Raw genomic sequence first — 17,952 nt, forward strand, 5'->3', positions numbered from 1 at the left:
CGGACTCAGTTATGATTTGACTGTTAAAGTGTACACACGTCTTACTCTGTTTACTTGATCTGTGACTTTCATGTATTGTGTCGTCCTTGAAATATATTTGTTCAACTTGAAGTTATAACAATTGGCGATGAGGTAGTGATTTTTTTTTTTTTTTTTCCATCGTTGACCCACAAGTTTCCATGGCTGCTTTAGAGCAACTGTTGCAAGGTCTCAGAGAACAGCAAACGCTTCTCACAAATGCTATTCATGATTTCGTCGTGGCATCAAATGTGGGACGTCTCTCGTCGTTGTCTCTACCTGCTTTTCCTCCTCGCAATGAGACGGCGGAAGACTAGTCTGATTATGAAAAACGTCTGCAACAGTGCTGCTTGTCATTTCATGTCGCGGACGAACTAACATGTAAGTGTCTGTTCCTTTCATGGATTTCACCTAAAATGTATCGGTTGTTGTTGCAATTGGCTCCTCTGAAAGATCCTGCGTCTTTGTCCTTAGCTGAAAAGTGCTCACTTCCGTCACTTTGTTTTCAAAAGCAAATGCATGTGGTAGCCTCTCGTGTTGCCTTTTATCGTTTTCAAAAACAACCAAATCAATCCTATCGTGCTTGGGCTGCTGAACTTCACGGCCTCACTTGAAAGTGTCAATTTGTTACTGAAGTTCACAAAGAATCCTACGACGATTCCATGGTACAGAATGCTGTTATCCAATCGGCGCCCAACAAAGAAGTTAGGCAACGTGCCCTTCAGATGGCAAATCCGACTCTAAATGAAGTCCTATCCATTGATCAGTGCCTTCCATCATGGCCTGTCCTCAGGCTGGCTTTTGTGATGAAACTGCGGTTTGTACAGCCGTAGACACAATCTTTTATGGACTGTATTGTGCACTGTTGAATGAGGAACTGTAACTGTCCATGTGCTGTTGTATTGACTTATGGGGGCTCTGCTGGAAGGACAACAATAGCCACTGGAACTGCATGCTTGTTGTGGTGGCCTATGGCCTGACATCAAAATCAAATTCCCATTTTTCCTAAGCCATTTGTCCGATTTCACGACTGTTATGTAACTGGAAACATCGTTAGTTGGTCACAGTCCATACTCTTGCTGAAAACGACATACTTTGCAACAGAAGAAAAAGCATGCACAACATGTTCTGGCTGTGGAGTCCACATGGCTACTGACATGCATTTATGTGAACAAAGCAGTTATGCATGTGTGTATGTACTACCAACTGCTGCAAGAAAACAGAGAAAATATTTTGTGGTACCATACTTGTACAAGCAAACTGACAATAAACATCTCAATTCCATATCAAGCTATCACAATTTATATTATATGTTTAACTTGGACATCCAATATAATCTAAAACTATTTCTTTTGAGTAACTCCTATTCAATAGTTGAATTTTTATTTGAAAACTGGTAACCTATAAAAAAAAAAGAAAACCTATGTTTAAGTGTAGTTGTGTGAGTAGCAAACTGATTTATTGTGCATAATTTTGATAAAGAAATCATTAAGATGATTTGGAGAACATTTAATTAACTAATCAACCTGTTTTGTCTCCCTCGTTGCAGGCCCTGACTGGTGATGACAGGCTGGAGGCTCGTGACGAGCTGTTCGCCACACTCGATGTGACGGTGCATGCTGGGTTCTTACCGTGCCGTCTCCAGGTCTGTCAGTTTCTCACTTCCTGTGTAGGGAATCTGTCAGTTTCAACTGTATTTCGCAGCTGTTACCTCTCAGTCTAAAATTTGTAACGTGTGGGGTTAAGTCCTTCTCCAGTCTCAAATTTGTTCTGTCACTTGCTGCTTCTTCACCTCTGCCAATAATCTGTGTATGAGAAAAGTGAAGTGTTGCCCTAGGGCAGGCAATATTAATAGCATAATCAGGCTTTTGCAGATGGTGCAGTTACTATCTGAAAAAAGATGCATAAATGTACAGTCAGATCTCAACAAGATTTCAATGTGGTGCAGAGATTTCCAAATTGCTCTAAATGGCCAGAAATGTAAAATTTTGTACTTTACAAAACAAAACAAAAAAACTTAGTATACTATAAATATAATATCAATGAGTCACTGTTGGAATCGACCAGCTCATACAAATACCTGAGTGTAACATTTTGAAGGGATATGTAATGGAATGATCACATGGGTTTAGGAATGGGTAAAGAAGGTGGTAGACTTGGGTTTATTGGTAGAATGTTGGGGTAGTGCAATCAGTCTACAGAAGAGATTGCTTACAAATCACTTGTTGGACCAGTTCTAGAATATTGCTCAAGTTGTGCAATCTATACCACGTAGGACTAACGGAGAAGGGCAGCATGCATGATAAGGTCTGTTTAATTCATGGGAGAGTGTTACAGAGATACTGATGGAAATGAACTAGCAGAATCATGAAGACAGGTGTAAACTATCCTGAGAAAGTCTATTAACAATGTTTCAAGAACAAGCTTTAAATGATTACTCTAGGCGTATACTCCAATTGCCAATGTATCACTCACATAGGGATCGTGAGGATAAGATTAGAATAATGGAATGCACAGAGGCATTCAAACAATCATTCTTCCTGTGCTCCATATGTGAATGGGACAGGAAAGAAACCACAATAACTGCTACAATGGAATGTCCCCTCTGCTATGCACCTTATGGTGGTTTGTATAGTATAGATGTAGATGTTTTGCAGTCCACATTAAATATTAGGTTAATCTGTTCAGGTGCCAGAGGAAAGTGAGAGTGTGGCACCTCCAGTACGACCTGGTGAAGCATTGCAGTGTTCAAACCAGTCTTCTGGTTTAGGGCTGCTTTACATTGTCAGAGTGTGTATTCAGAATGAATGTTTTCACTGTGCAGTGGAGTACACGGTGATATGAAACTTTGTGGCAGATTAAAGTGTGCGCCGGACTGAGACTTGAACTCAGGACTTTTGCCTTTCGCAAGCAAATGCTCTACTGACTGAGCTACCTGAGCACGACTCACGACCCATCCTCACTGCTTTACTTCCACCAGTACCTCACCTCCTACCTTCTGAATTTGACAGAAGCTCTCCTGCAAAACTTTCAGGACTAGCACTCAGGGAAGAGAGGACATTGTGGAGACGTGGCTTAGCCACAGCATGGGGTATTTTTCTAGAGTGAATTTTTCATTCTGTAGTGAAGTGTGAGCTGATACGAATCTCTGTGTGCTGGACAGACTCTTGAACTTGGGACCTTTGCCTTTGCCGAGGAAAGTGCTCTACCAACTAACCTATCTAAGCACAATCCACAATCGGTCCTCACAGTTCTACTACCACCAGTACCTCATCTCCTTCCTTCTGAGTTAACAGAAGTGTGGAAGGCAAATTTCCTGAGTTTGAGTCTCAGTCCGGTACACTATTGTGATCTGCCAGGAAGTTTTATATAAGTGCACACTCCAGTGCAGAGTGAAAATTTCATGGTGGAAGCATCCCCCAGGCTGTGGCTAAGCTATGTCTCTGCAGTATCCTTTATTGCAGGATTGCTAGCAACAGAAGAACTTCTGTGATGTTGGGAAGGTATAAGATTAGGTGCTGGCAAAAGCAAAGCTGTGACAATCGGTTGTGGATCGTGCTGGTGTAACTCAGTTGGTAAAGCACTTGTGCAGTCATTTTAGAAGCTATTGCCCTTCCCTAACTTCTGCCTCTGCAAAGTGGTCTCTGTGCCAAAACTATTGCCCACCCCTGGCCTAGAGACAAGAAACTGATCACGGGTAAATGCTTGCAGATTGTTTGGGTCGATAAAGCAGTTATAGTTGCCTCCAAACACAGTCTACAGTTGTATTGCATCCTGAAACGGTGTGGTAGACTTTAAACTGTGTGGCAGATCAAGACTCATGCCCTGGGACTTTTGCCTTTTGTGGGGAAGTGCTCTATTGACTAAGCTTCCCAAGCACAACTCATGATCCATCCTCACAGCTTCACTAGTACCTCTCTCCTACCTTTCAATGTCACAAAAGTTTTCTGGCATGCCTTGGGGGAGGACAAGGACTTTTGTGAAGGCAAAGGTCCCAGGTTCAATCCCCAGTCTAGTACACAATTTTAATCTGCCAGGAAGTTTCAAACCACTGCACACTCTGCTGCAGTGTGAAAATTTGTTCTAGATGTTACCCTTTCTTCGGGGTAGCTGTGGGCCATAATTTGTACATAACAATCATCAACTGGTGTTGTTACTATGAAGTAGAGTTAAATGTCTTGCCTCTGGAGACAACATTTGAATTTTTGAATGATGCCGCAGTGGTGTTTGCTGATTAAGTGATGATATTCTGTGCGGACAATCCTTATTGCTGTAATGCAGAGGTCCCCAAACTTTTTGGCTTGTAGACCATGAGCGGAATTGTTACTTTGGGCAGACCACTGTCTTTCATAAATTGGGTTTTTACTAATTCATCAATTTCAAAAGTGATTTTGAGGCTAAGTGCTACTTGCTTTGATAGGTTTAACTATAGTAGAGAATAAAAAAATACAAAAATGTTGAGTTTCATACATTTATGAAATGACACAAAATGCAAATCTAGTAAAATTAATACATAAATGCCTTTAGTGGAAGAGGTGAGTCAGGAGCTTTATTAGCAAGTTTTCAATTTTTATCTTCAGTTTAGTTTGGTTTAACCCAAAATCTCCTATGTCAGTGAGTCCCAATTTGTTTATTTGTATTTTGCTGTTTAAGAGGGTATGCATGTGCACTGAAACCCCTTTCTGTGAGATTTGAAAGTGGAAAAGCTATCAGACTTTCTCATGATAGTCTACAATGCAGGATAAGTAACAGCTATGTCTCTCTGAACCCAGAATTCCTCATACCTGTTTCTAAAGTGTTCCTAAAGTTCTTTGTTAGTGCTTACTCTGATCAGCACTTCCTGTAATGTGGTATCTGTTTCTTAAGTATCACTTCAAGCATTGATTTAGTTTTGTATTTCCATAGTAAAAATATCCCCAAGCCTAGTTTACAAGTCTGTGTGAAGGACAATTAAATGTTGAGTGTAGGTCAATATGACATCACTCAGGCAGTATGTCTGTTACAGACTGGGAAACTGAAAAAATTTATGCCAACCAACATTTTGCTTCTTCATTGGTATAATCCTGGCGAGAAAAGGTGAAATGATTGTTAACTTATATCTGTAAGTTAACCTCATAAAATTTGGTAAACAGGTGTGTTAAATAAACAGTGTCTGGTTTCTACATCATTAAATTTTCTTTTAACATTGGATCTTTAGCATCCTGAAATTCTAAAACAGTCACAAAATTATGGTAAACCCAAGTCTTTTGACATCCAGCCTACATCGGTGAGGAGGAACAACCAAATTCTTAGTTGTTTTCTTTGTACAACTGTGCAAATAAAGCAGAGTCTTTGGCAGTAACACTATAAGAAAACTGAAGCCTATTTTTATTTTTGTTTTAATCTCACTTCTTTTGTGAAAATTAAGTGATGATAATACTATTAATCATCATTTACTTTAAAAGAGCAGAATAGCTCCAACCTACAGTTAGCTTGGAAACAGCTGGTTTGGTATTTTAGTGAGCAGTAAAAGAAATGTTTACTTTCATAATAAATGCATTCATAAAAATTATTGGACTTGGAGGAAAATAAATGACTGCAGGTTCTAATGAATGTAATATGCAAATAGTAGTTACACAAAATGGCTTTTGAAAAAATCGTAAACAAAACATAAAGCTTCCATATTCAGTTTCCTTACTTTCCATGAATGAATCTATTTTCTCTTTTTATCCAAAATGAAAGAGGATCTTCAAATAACATGGTCATAATGAGGAATTTACTTTCTGTGCTTTAATGAACACTTAATCTACACATATAAATAAAACTCACTCTTATCAGTACAGCTCAGCAACAAAGACCTAATTCCGTCAAAGATCTGATAACAAGAGTGCAAAGAAAAAAAGAATGAGGGCAGCTAAAGAATGATAGGACTTTTCACATTCATACATGTTCTTTTATAATGTCCTAACAGAGTTATATTAACATAATTTTTATCTCAGTACTACTTACAAAGTTTATGTTTTACTGCATTACATAGATGTTTAAATTAAAAAAAATATTGTTTCACATAAGCATACCAGGCATTGTTATTTAATAATTATTTCTCTTGATATTGGGAAAAATTCGTTACCAAAGTCAGGCTGTGACGCTACAATATGATGTGATAAGTACAAGCAAGTTTCCTGACAACTTGTAACACACTTTTACAGTAGTGAATAGTGAGAGTCAAACAGCTTTACAAATATTATACAATATAGTATGTTAACAGTTTTAGTACTAATAGTAAATTTTGTTAATTGCATAGGCACAAAAACGTTTCCACTTCTCAGTTTACATACCACAGGACAAAAAACGTAGTTTGGCTAACAACAAAACAAATGAAACTTTCTGACAGAGTCCTGGTCCAGCACATAATCTGTAAAGAAGCTTCGTGTCGGCTCACTCTCCACTGCAGAGTGAAAATTCATTCTGAAATAAAACAAATATTTACAATGTATCTAAAGTTTCAGCATCAATGTCACCAACACACAATACCCGTCATTAAAAAAATCATCTACAATGTGGTGATACTTGTTTGGAAGGCACAGTTTGAGTTATGAGAGGTGTTTGGAAATGATTTACAATTGCATTGTTTTATGAATTTGTGAGGCAATGAACTGACTGTAGCAGGCTGTGCAGATGCTATATGACAATTGTGAACACTGGCGTATAATGGAAGGACAGCACTTGTTTGCTGTTAAGTAGGGAAAGCTGAGAACAAGATGGAAGGCAACTACCATGGGACAGAGACAGACTGCATGATTTTTTGGAAGGAAGGATTCAAAACAACATACATTCCTGCAAGTTTAACTGTGATGTCTGTTTAAGAATCTTCTGTTTATGGGACAGATTATTGCCATCAGCAGTGGAATGATAAATAAAGTTGATGTCACTGGGCTTCATTGTTGTGCCTCAGTCACTTTACTGTATCATTTAAAAATAAAACACCTGCTGGAATTCGTCCTAAAAGATGCTGAAAATCCCAAATAAGAAACAAAACCAAATAAGACTATTCCAACTTTTACTTTTATAGAATCTAAAATTTTCTGTGCCCTGTACAGAAATGTTCCATGTCTAAGAATAGTTGTGAAGCTAATGCATTTCTTTATATTACATTGTAGAGGCTTATACTTTAAAAGAGATGTTCTTAGATGAAGTCTTAAGCATTCTATATTAGAGTATTTGCGCTGTTTTCGTGAGCATTAGTGAAGTTCCTACACCAAAAGTCATTTCTGAATGATCAACAAAAGTTATTGTATGATGGAAATGGTATAGGAGACTGTAATATATTGCATCTGTACTTATAGCAAGAATATGGTGGATAATGAACCAAAGGTAGTTTGGCTCCTTCTCATTAACCAGTGCTTAGAAGGAAAGTTCACTATTTCAAATTCTAGGCCACACAGTCAAGGAAGAAGAGATACAATGTTGTGGCTATAAAAAGATGTCGACTGAATTTTCCTCATGCGTGAAAGTAAAATCACTATGCAAGACCTTGATATGAGAATACAAGAAACTTTATGCCTTTTTAATGGAATACATGGGTACCAAAATTGACTCAAGAATCCAAACTTTTTTAAGTTAGTCACACTGTTGTATCGTTATCTATACAGAATAATTACAGTATACCACTATATTCATCTGATCTTAACTATTTGATTATGCTTTATTCAGTAACATGAACAGTGCAATGTGGGGTAAAAGATTGGTCAACAGCAAAGAATTTTAGGCAGCTTTCGACTAGTGAGTGCATAGTATCTTAAAACAATGGTTCCGTGGTGCTGTAATGAAGTGTGTAGGTAGGTAGTGGTAGTATATTGACATCTGCGGGGAATATATTAAGAGATCCAATGTATGTGGACTCATGTTCATAGATAAATAAGATAAAAAGTGCTGTAATGCTATTATAATCATTTCCAAACACCCCTCGTGTTTTGAAGTGAAGTGTGTAATGTTTTATATTGCCTCAGTGGCCAGATAATGTGTGAACCTTTATTAAAGCTTGGTGTGGTAAATTTTTCTTGATTTTTGTGTATGAATATTCTGTATACAGTTGCAGTTTTTTTGTATTGTATATGTGAACATCCTGGTCAAACCGGAGTCCATACTCTATAATTTTCATAAAAAAGATATGATATTTGACATATAGGCAAGGCAATGTAAGGTGGTGGTGGTGGTGGTGGTGGTGGTGGTGGTGGTTAAATAGTGGCCTGCTTGAGATTTTAAGAGGTATATTTCCAATGATTCTAATATTTTTTTGAGTTATAATGCACTTACAACTTGCAGGAGGGTTTTCACAAAAATAATTCTGTATCTGTGTAAGAGGTAGTAATAATAATTTGTCAGTCTAGACCACAAATATTTTTGTGAAGAGTAGAAACCAAAAATATTCATGGTCTAGATCGAACACTGTAATAAAATAGAGAATTGCTGATGGACAGTAAATTCATTAGCTTGCAAAGACTTCCTTCAGAATTAGCTCCCCTCCCCCACCCCCCCCCCTCTCCACCCCCCACGTGCATCCATGCCCCTGAAGTGTGTGTTGTTTCTGACAGTGCTTCCTGACTGGGAACCTTCTTTTCTTTGTCACTCTAATATTTCCATATTTGATTTTCCTTGAAATGTCGAGCTTTGAGGAAATGTTGTGAAGCACATGTTGTATGATGTGTTGCAGGTGCTGTATGTTGATACAGTAGGCTTCATTTCGGACATCCCGACACAACTGCTGGAGTCGTTTCGAGCGACACTGGAGGATGCGATGTTGGCAGATGTCGTTGTCCACGTCAGAGATGTCAGCCATCCGGACTCGGAAGCACAGGCTGTCAATGTGGACCAGACACTAAAGTCATTTGATCTCAGTCCAGAGCTGCTTGAAAATGTCATAGTAGTGGGGAATAAGATTGACTTGGTAAGGAAATCCTCTGTCTGCTGCTGTGGTTAAGTTGTATGAATACTTACCGAGCTCCTTCTGCGAGACATAATTAATTTGTGTTATTTCCTGACGTTAAGATAAAAGTAGACTGAACCACTTTGCTTTATAGTAAAGCAGTCAGAGAAACGCAACATTGATATGCAGTACTGAATTCTCTGGCAATGCATTGTGGAGTAGCTAAATTGTAGCTGTAAAGGGGATATGTGACAGATTTCTAAATTTACTTCTACATCTTGTTAGTTCTCTCAATTTTTTAAAATTACAGTTTCATTGATCATTCTTTTAAAAAAATGCAGCTAATTTGTAAAAATTTAATTTTGCCTTTTTTATTTATGCAATGTAAAATGCACCCCTCTTTACTTTTGCTGATATTTTGACATAATTTTCTTAAGCAGTATTATAGTCTGCTCAACAGAGATAACTATCTGAAAATTCCCTTTTCTGCAAACATTTGTTAATGAAACCAAAAAGTTAATTAAACCAAAAAGTTAATGAAATGTGGTTTTAAGAATCAAAGAACAGTAGCTCAGCACATAGAGGAGGCACCGAATTTCACACACACACACACAATGAAAAGAACACTAGAAACATTTAAGCTTTCAGACAAAGCCGTTTATCAGAAATAGAACTCGCACACACATTTGCACGATGATGACAGAACAGCCTACCATAAACCCCCCCCCCCCCCCCCCCCACACACACACACACACAGAGCTACTGTCTCCGACCAACAAGGGCCCTAGTGGCCGGGGCTGTTTTTGTTGTGTGTATTTGTGAGAGTCCTGTTTCTTGTGAAAACTCAGTCCAAAAGCTTAAATATTTCTATATTCCTTCCCTTGTGCCTATCTGTGAGTCAATGTCTTCTTTATGTCCTCAGTACCAGTCTGTCCTTTCCATAATGTTGTTGTTCCATTCTAGATTTTCCATTGTTTGAAACATCAGTAGCTGTGTGACAGTGCAGTCACAGTGTCATGGTGTGTGGGAGGATGGCTGGTTGCCAGGTGCAGTGGGAGAGGAGGGGGGGGGGGATGTTTGGAGGAGACAGTAGTTTTAGTATTCAGAAATGATGAGAGATTTCTTGACATGGTGTTCACAGTTATATTCTGTGCTGACCGTCCTTTGGTGCTATAGTCTGATTAAAATTACTTGACAGTTGACATCAGTCAGTTGCCACTACAGTGTTGCCACTTTCGCTGCCACTCAGTTGAAGGTGACATGCACACTCGCCGGGTCAGTGTCCAGGGAGCTGAAGTGCTCTTCATGTGATGTGGAGCACTGTTGGAAATGGCTGTTGTCTGGTATGGCGGGAACGCAAGATGCTCTGTCCACATCTAATTTCATATGAACAATGAACTATGGCAGGCCATACATTGTGTAGCCCTGAATTTACACTATTGTTCTAACTTAACCACAACCTTGTGATGTACAGTGATTCTGAGAAAACAACGATCAGCAACTTCTAAAATAACTATTAATCGCACTCACTTTGCTCGCGGCAATTACAATTGAACTCTACGAGCAAATTCCAGACACAAAAATTTCAGTTTCAGCACTAAAAGCAAACTGTGACTTCCCGTTTTCATCAGTTGCCTGAACTAGGCTCAGAGTGACTATGCGAGCTGACACGATACGAATCGATGGGCAGTCTTCGTTGGCACTTGGCCACAGGTTATTGATGACACAAGAAGAAAAAAGAGAGCAAATAAAAAAGTCAGTATGATGATGAAAATGATATAACAAAAGGTCAAAAATAAAAGAAAATGAATACATTTAAACTAGTCAGTTGAAGATGATGACGAGATCAGCAATTTCGATGAAGATAGATAAATAAAAAAATTATATCGCTCGACAAGACTCATACCCACACCTTTTTACATGTCAGGTATCTACCTTACCTAATGTGCAGCATCACTTCCTATTATGGTGTATACTACCAGTCACAAAGATGATTTGTTTCCTCCAGAAAGCTCAGGCTGGTGCAATTTCTTATGAAGCTTATCTACTGTAGGCTAACCTCTGTGTTGGTGGTAACTGAAAATGTGAAGCTGAACCACATTTTGTACTAAGGGATCCAGTAGTGTTTGGCTAGTGCTGTGTATGATACCTGTATATTTTGTTGCCATCATTATGTGTGTGTTATTTTTGGTGTAAGTAGCGTGTCTGATGAAACCTGAAATAAGACCCAGACCTAGGATTCAGGACTCGCACACATCGAGGAAGGAAGCCAGATGAGGAATTAGAAATGAACTGACCATTTGCTACGGCACTATGGTAACAGTGAACAGTTTGGGCATGAAATTGTGTTCTGTGATGGGAGGGAGGCATGTCCGACATGTTATGTGTCGGTGTCAAGTAATTTTAATCAAACCATAACTATTGGTGTTCTTCACATGGGTTTTGGTGGCTCTCTGCATTTATGAATTGGTGAGGTGTTCCCTTCCCTTTTTAGATTCCTTGTGTTCTACCAGGATTTTCCACTGCCAGTTCGGTATCTTACCAATATACGATTAGTTACGCGGCTTATTGTCCTGTCACCAGTTGCCTGCAGAAGTGGCCAGTGCGCACCAGAGTGACTGGTTGCCAGTTTCCGCCACACGCTGTATCGGGCTGGACGCCCTCCGCGAGAAGATAGAGGGAGCGGTTCTGCGCGCGACGGGCAGGACGTCGATGGCCGTCCGTGTGCCCTCCGGAGGGGAGGAGTCTCGCTGGCTGTACAAGGAGGCGGCCGTCGTCGGCGTGAGCGTCGACCCGCAGGACGAGCAGTACGTCTACGTCAAGGTCGTCATCTCCGACAAGCAGCTTGGCCAGTTCAAGCGGACGTTCCTGCGCAGGAGGTCATAGTGCTTCGAGCGACCAGTGTGTGAGAGACTGCTGTGCTGCAGGTACCAAAATGTGACACCTGACATTTGCCGTAGTATCTTTTGTATTTATTATAAATGTACTATATGGTGGATTGTTTTTTGAAACTGTGCTTGTCACTTGCAATGTTGCAAGATAGATAAGTAGCTGTTACTAAGTTAAAATTGTTACATGTATTGTACACTTTGAAATGTTATATTTTGTACTGGGTGCGAAAATGATTTGGATTGTTTCTGTCATGACACTAATATTTGTCAAACATGGCTTGAATTGTATTAAGGTATGTTTATAACAAGCTTCACTCTTATAATAGGCAACTTGGCAACGAGTTCAGAGCACGTAGTTTGACATTGGTAACACACAAAAGTGACAATTGGGATGAGAATTACTTTTTGAGTGTGTCATTTTGACTATGAAGCTGACATTTTTGGCAGTCTTCCATACTCTTGTCGTGCTCTTTCGTATTTTTGTTGAGATGCAATCTGTAGAATTTGTTATGTGGTTAGTATTACGTTCATTTTCCTTATTTTGCACTGAAACACCATGTCGCAATGATTGTAACTGTTGTACTGTAACTTCAGTAAATGTTGCAGTTGTAGACACACCAGGTTTGTTTGCAGGTACTTTTGAATATTTGAAATACTTTCAGGAATGCCACACTATTAATGTTGTTGAATTGTCAATTTTCAGTTGCTAGTAATGATATATTGATGTTGAGAATACATCTCTGCGTGACTTGAATAAATGCAATTTGTATTTGGCAAAAGGTGTTGGAGCTTCAGAAAATATATTTTGTCCCCAAAATGCACATTAATGTTTCGTGTCACATATGACACATCAGTGTACCCCTTTTTTCTCACCACATGAACCAGTGGTCTCGAGCATCAGAGCATGTTGCATTAAGGGGTAAGGCTGAGACTTTGCTTCACTTTTATTTCTTTTAGACACCCAAATGACTGCTTTCTGTCCTTCCCCTGACTCTAAATTTCAGTTTCCATAGTTTGTGTAAACACTACTCAGAATTGTTTCAGATTTAACCTGTTAGGACCCACAAAAATTAATATTTATTACACCCTTTTTAGCAGAGTATTGTGTAGTCACCTATGATTGGAGGATGAATGAAAAAAAATGACATTTTCTTTCAACTGACACAAGCTTAGCTGCAAATTGTTTTATTTGACTTGGGTTGATGACATTGATTCAGAATAACCTCATTTGAGCAGAACTGCCATATTCAAGTGTTTGTCTAGGTTGAACGACATTCATAATGCATCTTGAGCAAGTTCTCCGTCTGGTGATACGTCATCATTTTGAATCACATAGTTTAATGTGTATTGGACTTTCAGTAATTTATATAGTGCTCTCAAAAAGCCCAGTACAAAAGACTGACTGACTCTCTCTCTCTCTCTCTCTCTCTCTCTCTCTCTCTCTCTCTCTCTCTCTCTCTCTCACACACACACACACACACACACACACACACACACACACACACTAAAGCACAGAATTTCCATACTTGCAGGTGGTATAAACACACAAGATTTTTCCCCATTTTCTCAGTGGTATTTCAAGAAAAGAATGTTGCCTTCCCTCCAGGGATGCTGATTTCAGTTCAGTAGAGGAGATGGAACCCTTATTTGCAAGTAGTTCAGCAGATAATCCTTCCTTCTGCAAATAATATTTATGCGAGTTTTTATCTTTGGCTTCTGTGGTGTCACCACCACACACCACACTTGCTTGGTGGTAGCCTTTAAATCGGCTGCGGACCGTTAGTATACATCGAACCCGCGTGTCGCCACTATCAATGATTGCAGACCGAGCGCCGCCACACGGCAGGTCTAGTCTCTCTAGACGTCCTAGCACTCGCCCCAGTTGTACAGCCGACTTTGCTATCGATGGTTCACTGTCTACATACGCTTTCATTTGCAGAGACGACAGGTTAGCATAGCCTTCAGCTACCGTCATTTGCTACGACCTAGCAAGGTACCATATTCAGTTACTATGAATGTGTTCTGAACAGATAATATTGTGAATCATGTACCATCAAGAGTGACGTTCATCATTAACGGATTAAAGTTAAGTATCAAACTAATTCCGTCCGCTTTCTGAATTCTAATTCCTTGTCATGTTCCAGACCTCACGTCAGTATAGTCCTTCCCTCCTCACGCCAGCCTGCGTGAGCTGAAACGCGTGCATTTCGGCCTTTACTAGTAACACGGTGTTGGCTCTTCTGCCAACGCAACAGCTTCCTTTTGGGTTCTTTTGATTTTGTATGTTTCAGCTTGAGAAGGAAAGCAATTACTGTTTATTGCTTTTACAAAAGTTGTTTCTACAGTCAATTTCATATTTCTTGCCACACATGTGGAACAAAAATTCAGGTATAGTGTGAAAGACTTGATCAAGCAAGGTTTTCAGACTCTTATTAAACAGTCAGTGACTTCCTGGTCTCTCTCTCTTGTTTTTATGGTGAATTTTTAAAGGCAGATGTTACACATTGCTTTGGTTAAATGGTGAATTTTTAATGGCAGGTTTTATGTGTTCTTTGGGCATTATATTCCCTTTGTCAGGAAAGTTCCAGACCATTTTTTTTTTTTTTTTTTTTTTTTAATAGAAAATTCGGCTTACCAGGCAATGATCCCAGCTCATGTTGAAGTAGTCCCCTTGGCTGTGTCAACATTTCTGGAGGTCTTGGAAACAAGCAGGGAAATTTTCATGTGCGGCGATTTTAAGCTCATTTTCACAGCTCATTGTCTTTAAAGGAATAGGACATTTGCACACATCACTGAGGTTACTAATGGCATTTTCACACAATTCAGTTCCTAAGGCGAGTACTGAATCTCTTCGATTTTCATGTCTGAGAAATTCTGATTCATATGTGCTACTAACCAGAACTTGAAAACGTTTATATATATATTACGAGATAAGGAAATCATAATAGAAGAAGCATATTTCAATCTCCCACAATTCAGTTGGTTGAAATAGGAAAGGAGTTCTTTGGTTTCATACTGCAACAAAATTTCATCCTCTGTCTGTAACATTTCTTCACAGTCTGAACATTTCCCACCTTTTCTCAGCTTTTCAAGTACTGTTTTGCTAGTGCAGCTAGCAATACCAACCAAGACTTTCAAATCTTCATCCATCACGGGAATGTTTGGTAGTTGCTCTAGAGCAAGTTCTAATTTATCTAAATTGTCATATGTTTGGTGTTTTGTGCTGTAGTTTACTATTGCTGCAAAATCATTAAAACTATATTAACCATGTTTCTTAGATCTGAGCTTCAGTAGATTTATTACTTTGAGCTTCCTCTCAGATTCCAAGATTTGCTCGACTGAAACATTACGTGTGCAGCCACTGCTAAGCTCCAAATCTTGCTTCTAAAGCATCAGTGAGTAATTTTCCTGTGTGTGGGGTTTGAGGTTTTCAGGCGCTAAACAGCATGGTCATCAGCACCCAATTTTTCCCGTAAGAATGTAGGACCAATTGTATAGAAATATATCTGCATAATTGAACTGTTGTTGCAAGTGTACGGGAGAAAGCAATATATGTTTGATTGGTTGGTTTTCTGTGAGTATGAAATGCATGCCAGATATCAACATATCTTTTCAAATTTCCGAGAAACAGAAGTGTGAAGTCAGTGGGTCCAGTGTTTGGGCTAGCATTAGTATCTGATGTGTATTTATCTTTCATGGGATGCTGCACATTAGAAACTGTCCACCATTTAATGAATGCTTTTAAAACTGAATAGTGCCATCAGAAATCTCAATCCTCTGACTTTCCAAAATTTCTAGTGCTGCCACATTTTTAGAATCACAAACACTGAGTGCAAGGGAAACACTGTGTCTTGCAATAGAAGTTGGATATCATGCCTTTCTCAGTAGCTTTGAGGAAAATTTCAACAATTCATTTTTCTCAGAATGAATCAGGTTCCTCAAATCTGAAAATTTTTCTTCACTGATATTATATTCACATGCAGGATTCCCTTCATCAATGTGTAGAAAGGCATTAATGAAAGCAAATGTGTCCTCAATATTTGGCATTATGAATGATTCATTTTTCCATCCAGCCTGTTATTTCTGATACACTTTAGCAAGTGCACACTGTCAAACAGAAGAGAGATTTGGTTGGAGCAGTTGGATTTGTAATACATGGCTGTAAAGCCACCACACATAAGCACATACATTTTCCTACTGGTGCTATGATTCTCTGTTACCAGACATATTTCATCATATCCAAGCTCATGCATTATCTTCAATATGTCAATTGTCATTTTCAGTAATATATCAGAATGAACATCTTTTACAGGAAAGAGTGTCATTTCTTCTTTATAATCAGAATGTAAAGATGATGCCATGAAGGCCTGCATTGTTCCTGGTCTTGTATTATCTGGAGCATTCTCAGCACCACCAAGTATCTTTCCTGCCTTATAAGAGAGTATTGAGTTAACATAAACGTCATCTAGTGTCACTGAAATTACCTTGTCATTTTCATGCAGGAATTTATTTTTTTCCCCTCAACAAAACTATCTGTAATGGACCCGTACGAGGTTTACTTGGACCCATTTTCCATAGAAATTGCCTTAAGTGGGCAGGATGAGGTAATGTTAGAACATTTGTTTTTCTCAGCTGATGGGAGGCCCCAGGAAATGAAATGCAGATGGTTACTGCCCATATCAAAAGCTCAGGAGAATATCTAATTTGCTTTGTTATCGCAAGTTGTAATGGCTCCAAAACAAATTCTATTTTAGGGGCTATATCATCATCAAAATCACTACCAGCTTTCAGTGCTTGTTTGAGAACCCTGACAAAAATTATAACATTGTCAATGGTATTTAAAGCCATCTTTATTCCATCAGAATAATAGAAATACATATAAATTGGTACAATGGTGTCAATTGCCACACTGTGACCTCCACCGAAGTGGGGACTTACATCAGGCGAAACACCAAAATGTATATACTGTGTGAAAGGAAGAGACAAGGAAGCTTAAAGAAGAAGAGAAAGACAAGGTACAAAGACAGGTATTCCTCCTGTGACAGGACACACGTGTCAGGGAATCACATATCCAGCACTGCTACCCGACGCAGACACTTGGCATCAGCCTTTGAGTCGTCATATGTTCAAAACTCCTGTAACTGAGGCACTAACTCTGCAGTACAAGGGTGCTCAAGACCACGAACTCTCGGGGTTGGAACCCCAAGTCGAGGAGGTCCTGCACTGACGTGGGATGCCGGGCCCCCTGCCAGTTCAAAGTTGCGGTGGACACCGTCACCTCCTGGACGTCCCGTTGCAAGCCGGAGACAGCACGCCAGATGGACGGCGTGTCATAGTAGGTCGCTTTCTGGATGTGACACCAGTCGAGCTGGAGACTGTCACCGACTACCTGGGCGTCGATCGCACGGGTGATGCCGTCTTTTGCCGCCACCACGTCAGATTTGCATAGTCATTCGGGTGTACGAAGGTGGGGCTCCACAGAGACGTCGAAAACCCTCTGCATGAGCCTGCGAGCGATATACTTGACAGTGGCATCGTGCGGCTTGATCTGGGATCCGTGCATTCGGTAGCAAGCCTGAAGGACGTGGTTGGCAGTTTCGATGGCTCGGCATCCCGTGCGACATCTGGTGTCCACCTTTCGCCCCCGACTGCGCCGTGCCTGATATAGTCCCACCCAGAAAGCAGCCAGCTGGTGTCGGTGACCCACTGACGTTGCCCTTGGACGGCGGCGGACGAAAGGAGCGCAGCTGCATCAATGACAGTGTGTAGGCGCACAGCTCACATTTCTCTGACCTGCCTCGACGTTATGAGGAAGGTGACCCTCCCACATCAGGTGCCGCTCCAGCACCACGATCTCTTCTTGCACCTCATCCGGTCCTGCACCGTCCTTAGGTGACCCCATCTCCCGTAACGTCAGCGGCAAGATGGAATGCCGAGGGGCCCCACCCCCCACCCCGGGCAACAGGAGTGTGGAAGTAGCCCAGGGGAATGTCCGCCGGAACGTGGAACCGTCTCTTAACGGCAGCTCTGATGGTGACATCCACCCACGCGGGTGTGGCTAAGGGCCAGCCCGTGTTACAGGCCAGGCAGCAGCACAGTGATGAGGGCGTAGAGGCGCTGTTGCTGCTCGAGTGGAGC

At 40.2% G+C, this 17,952-nt stretch overlaps 1 protein-coding gene across 1 annotated transcript in view; it reads left to right on the forward strand.

Moving 5' to 3' along the window:
- The window catches only part of LOC126293645 (putative GTP-binding protein 6), a 34,060-nt gene extending 21,467 nt beyond the window's left edge, over nucleotides 1-12,593 (forward strand). The window contains exons 4-6 of the mRNA XM_049986921.1: nucleotides 1,568-1,663; nucleotides 8,711-8,944; nucleotides 11,507-12,593. Of these exons, the coding sequence (XP_049842878.1) occupies nucleotides 1,568-1,663; nucleotides 8,711-8,944; nucleotides 11,507-11,809 (633 nt within the window). The 3' untranslated portion in view covers nucleotides 11,810-12,593. The remainder of the gene's footprint in view (nucleotides 1-1,567; nucleotides 1,664-8,710; nucleotides 8,945-11,506) is intronic.
- Nucleotides 12,594-17,952: the final 5,359 nt, after the last annotated feature.

This window comes from Schistocerca gregaria, chromosome 10 (genome assembly GCF_023897955.1).
Source record: "Schistocerca gregaria isolate iqSchGreg1 chromosome 10, iqSchGreg1.2, whole genome shotgun sequence".
NCBI classification, from domain to species: Eukaryota; Metazoa; Arthropoda; class Insecta; order Orthoptera; family Acrididae; genus Schistocerca; species Schistocerca gregaria.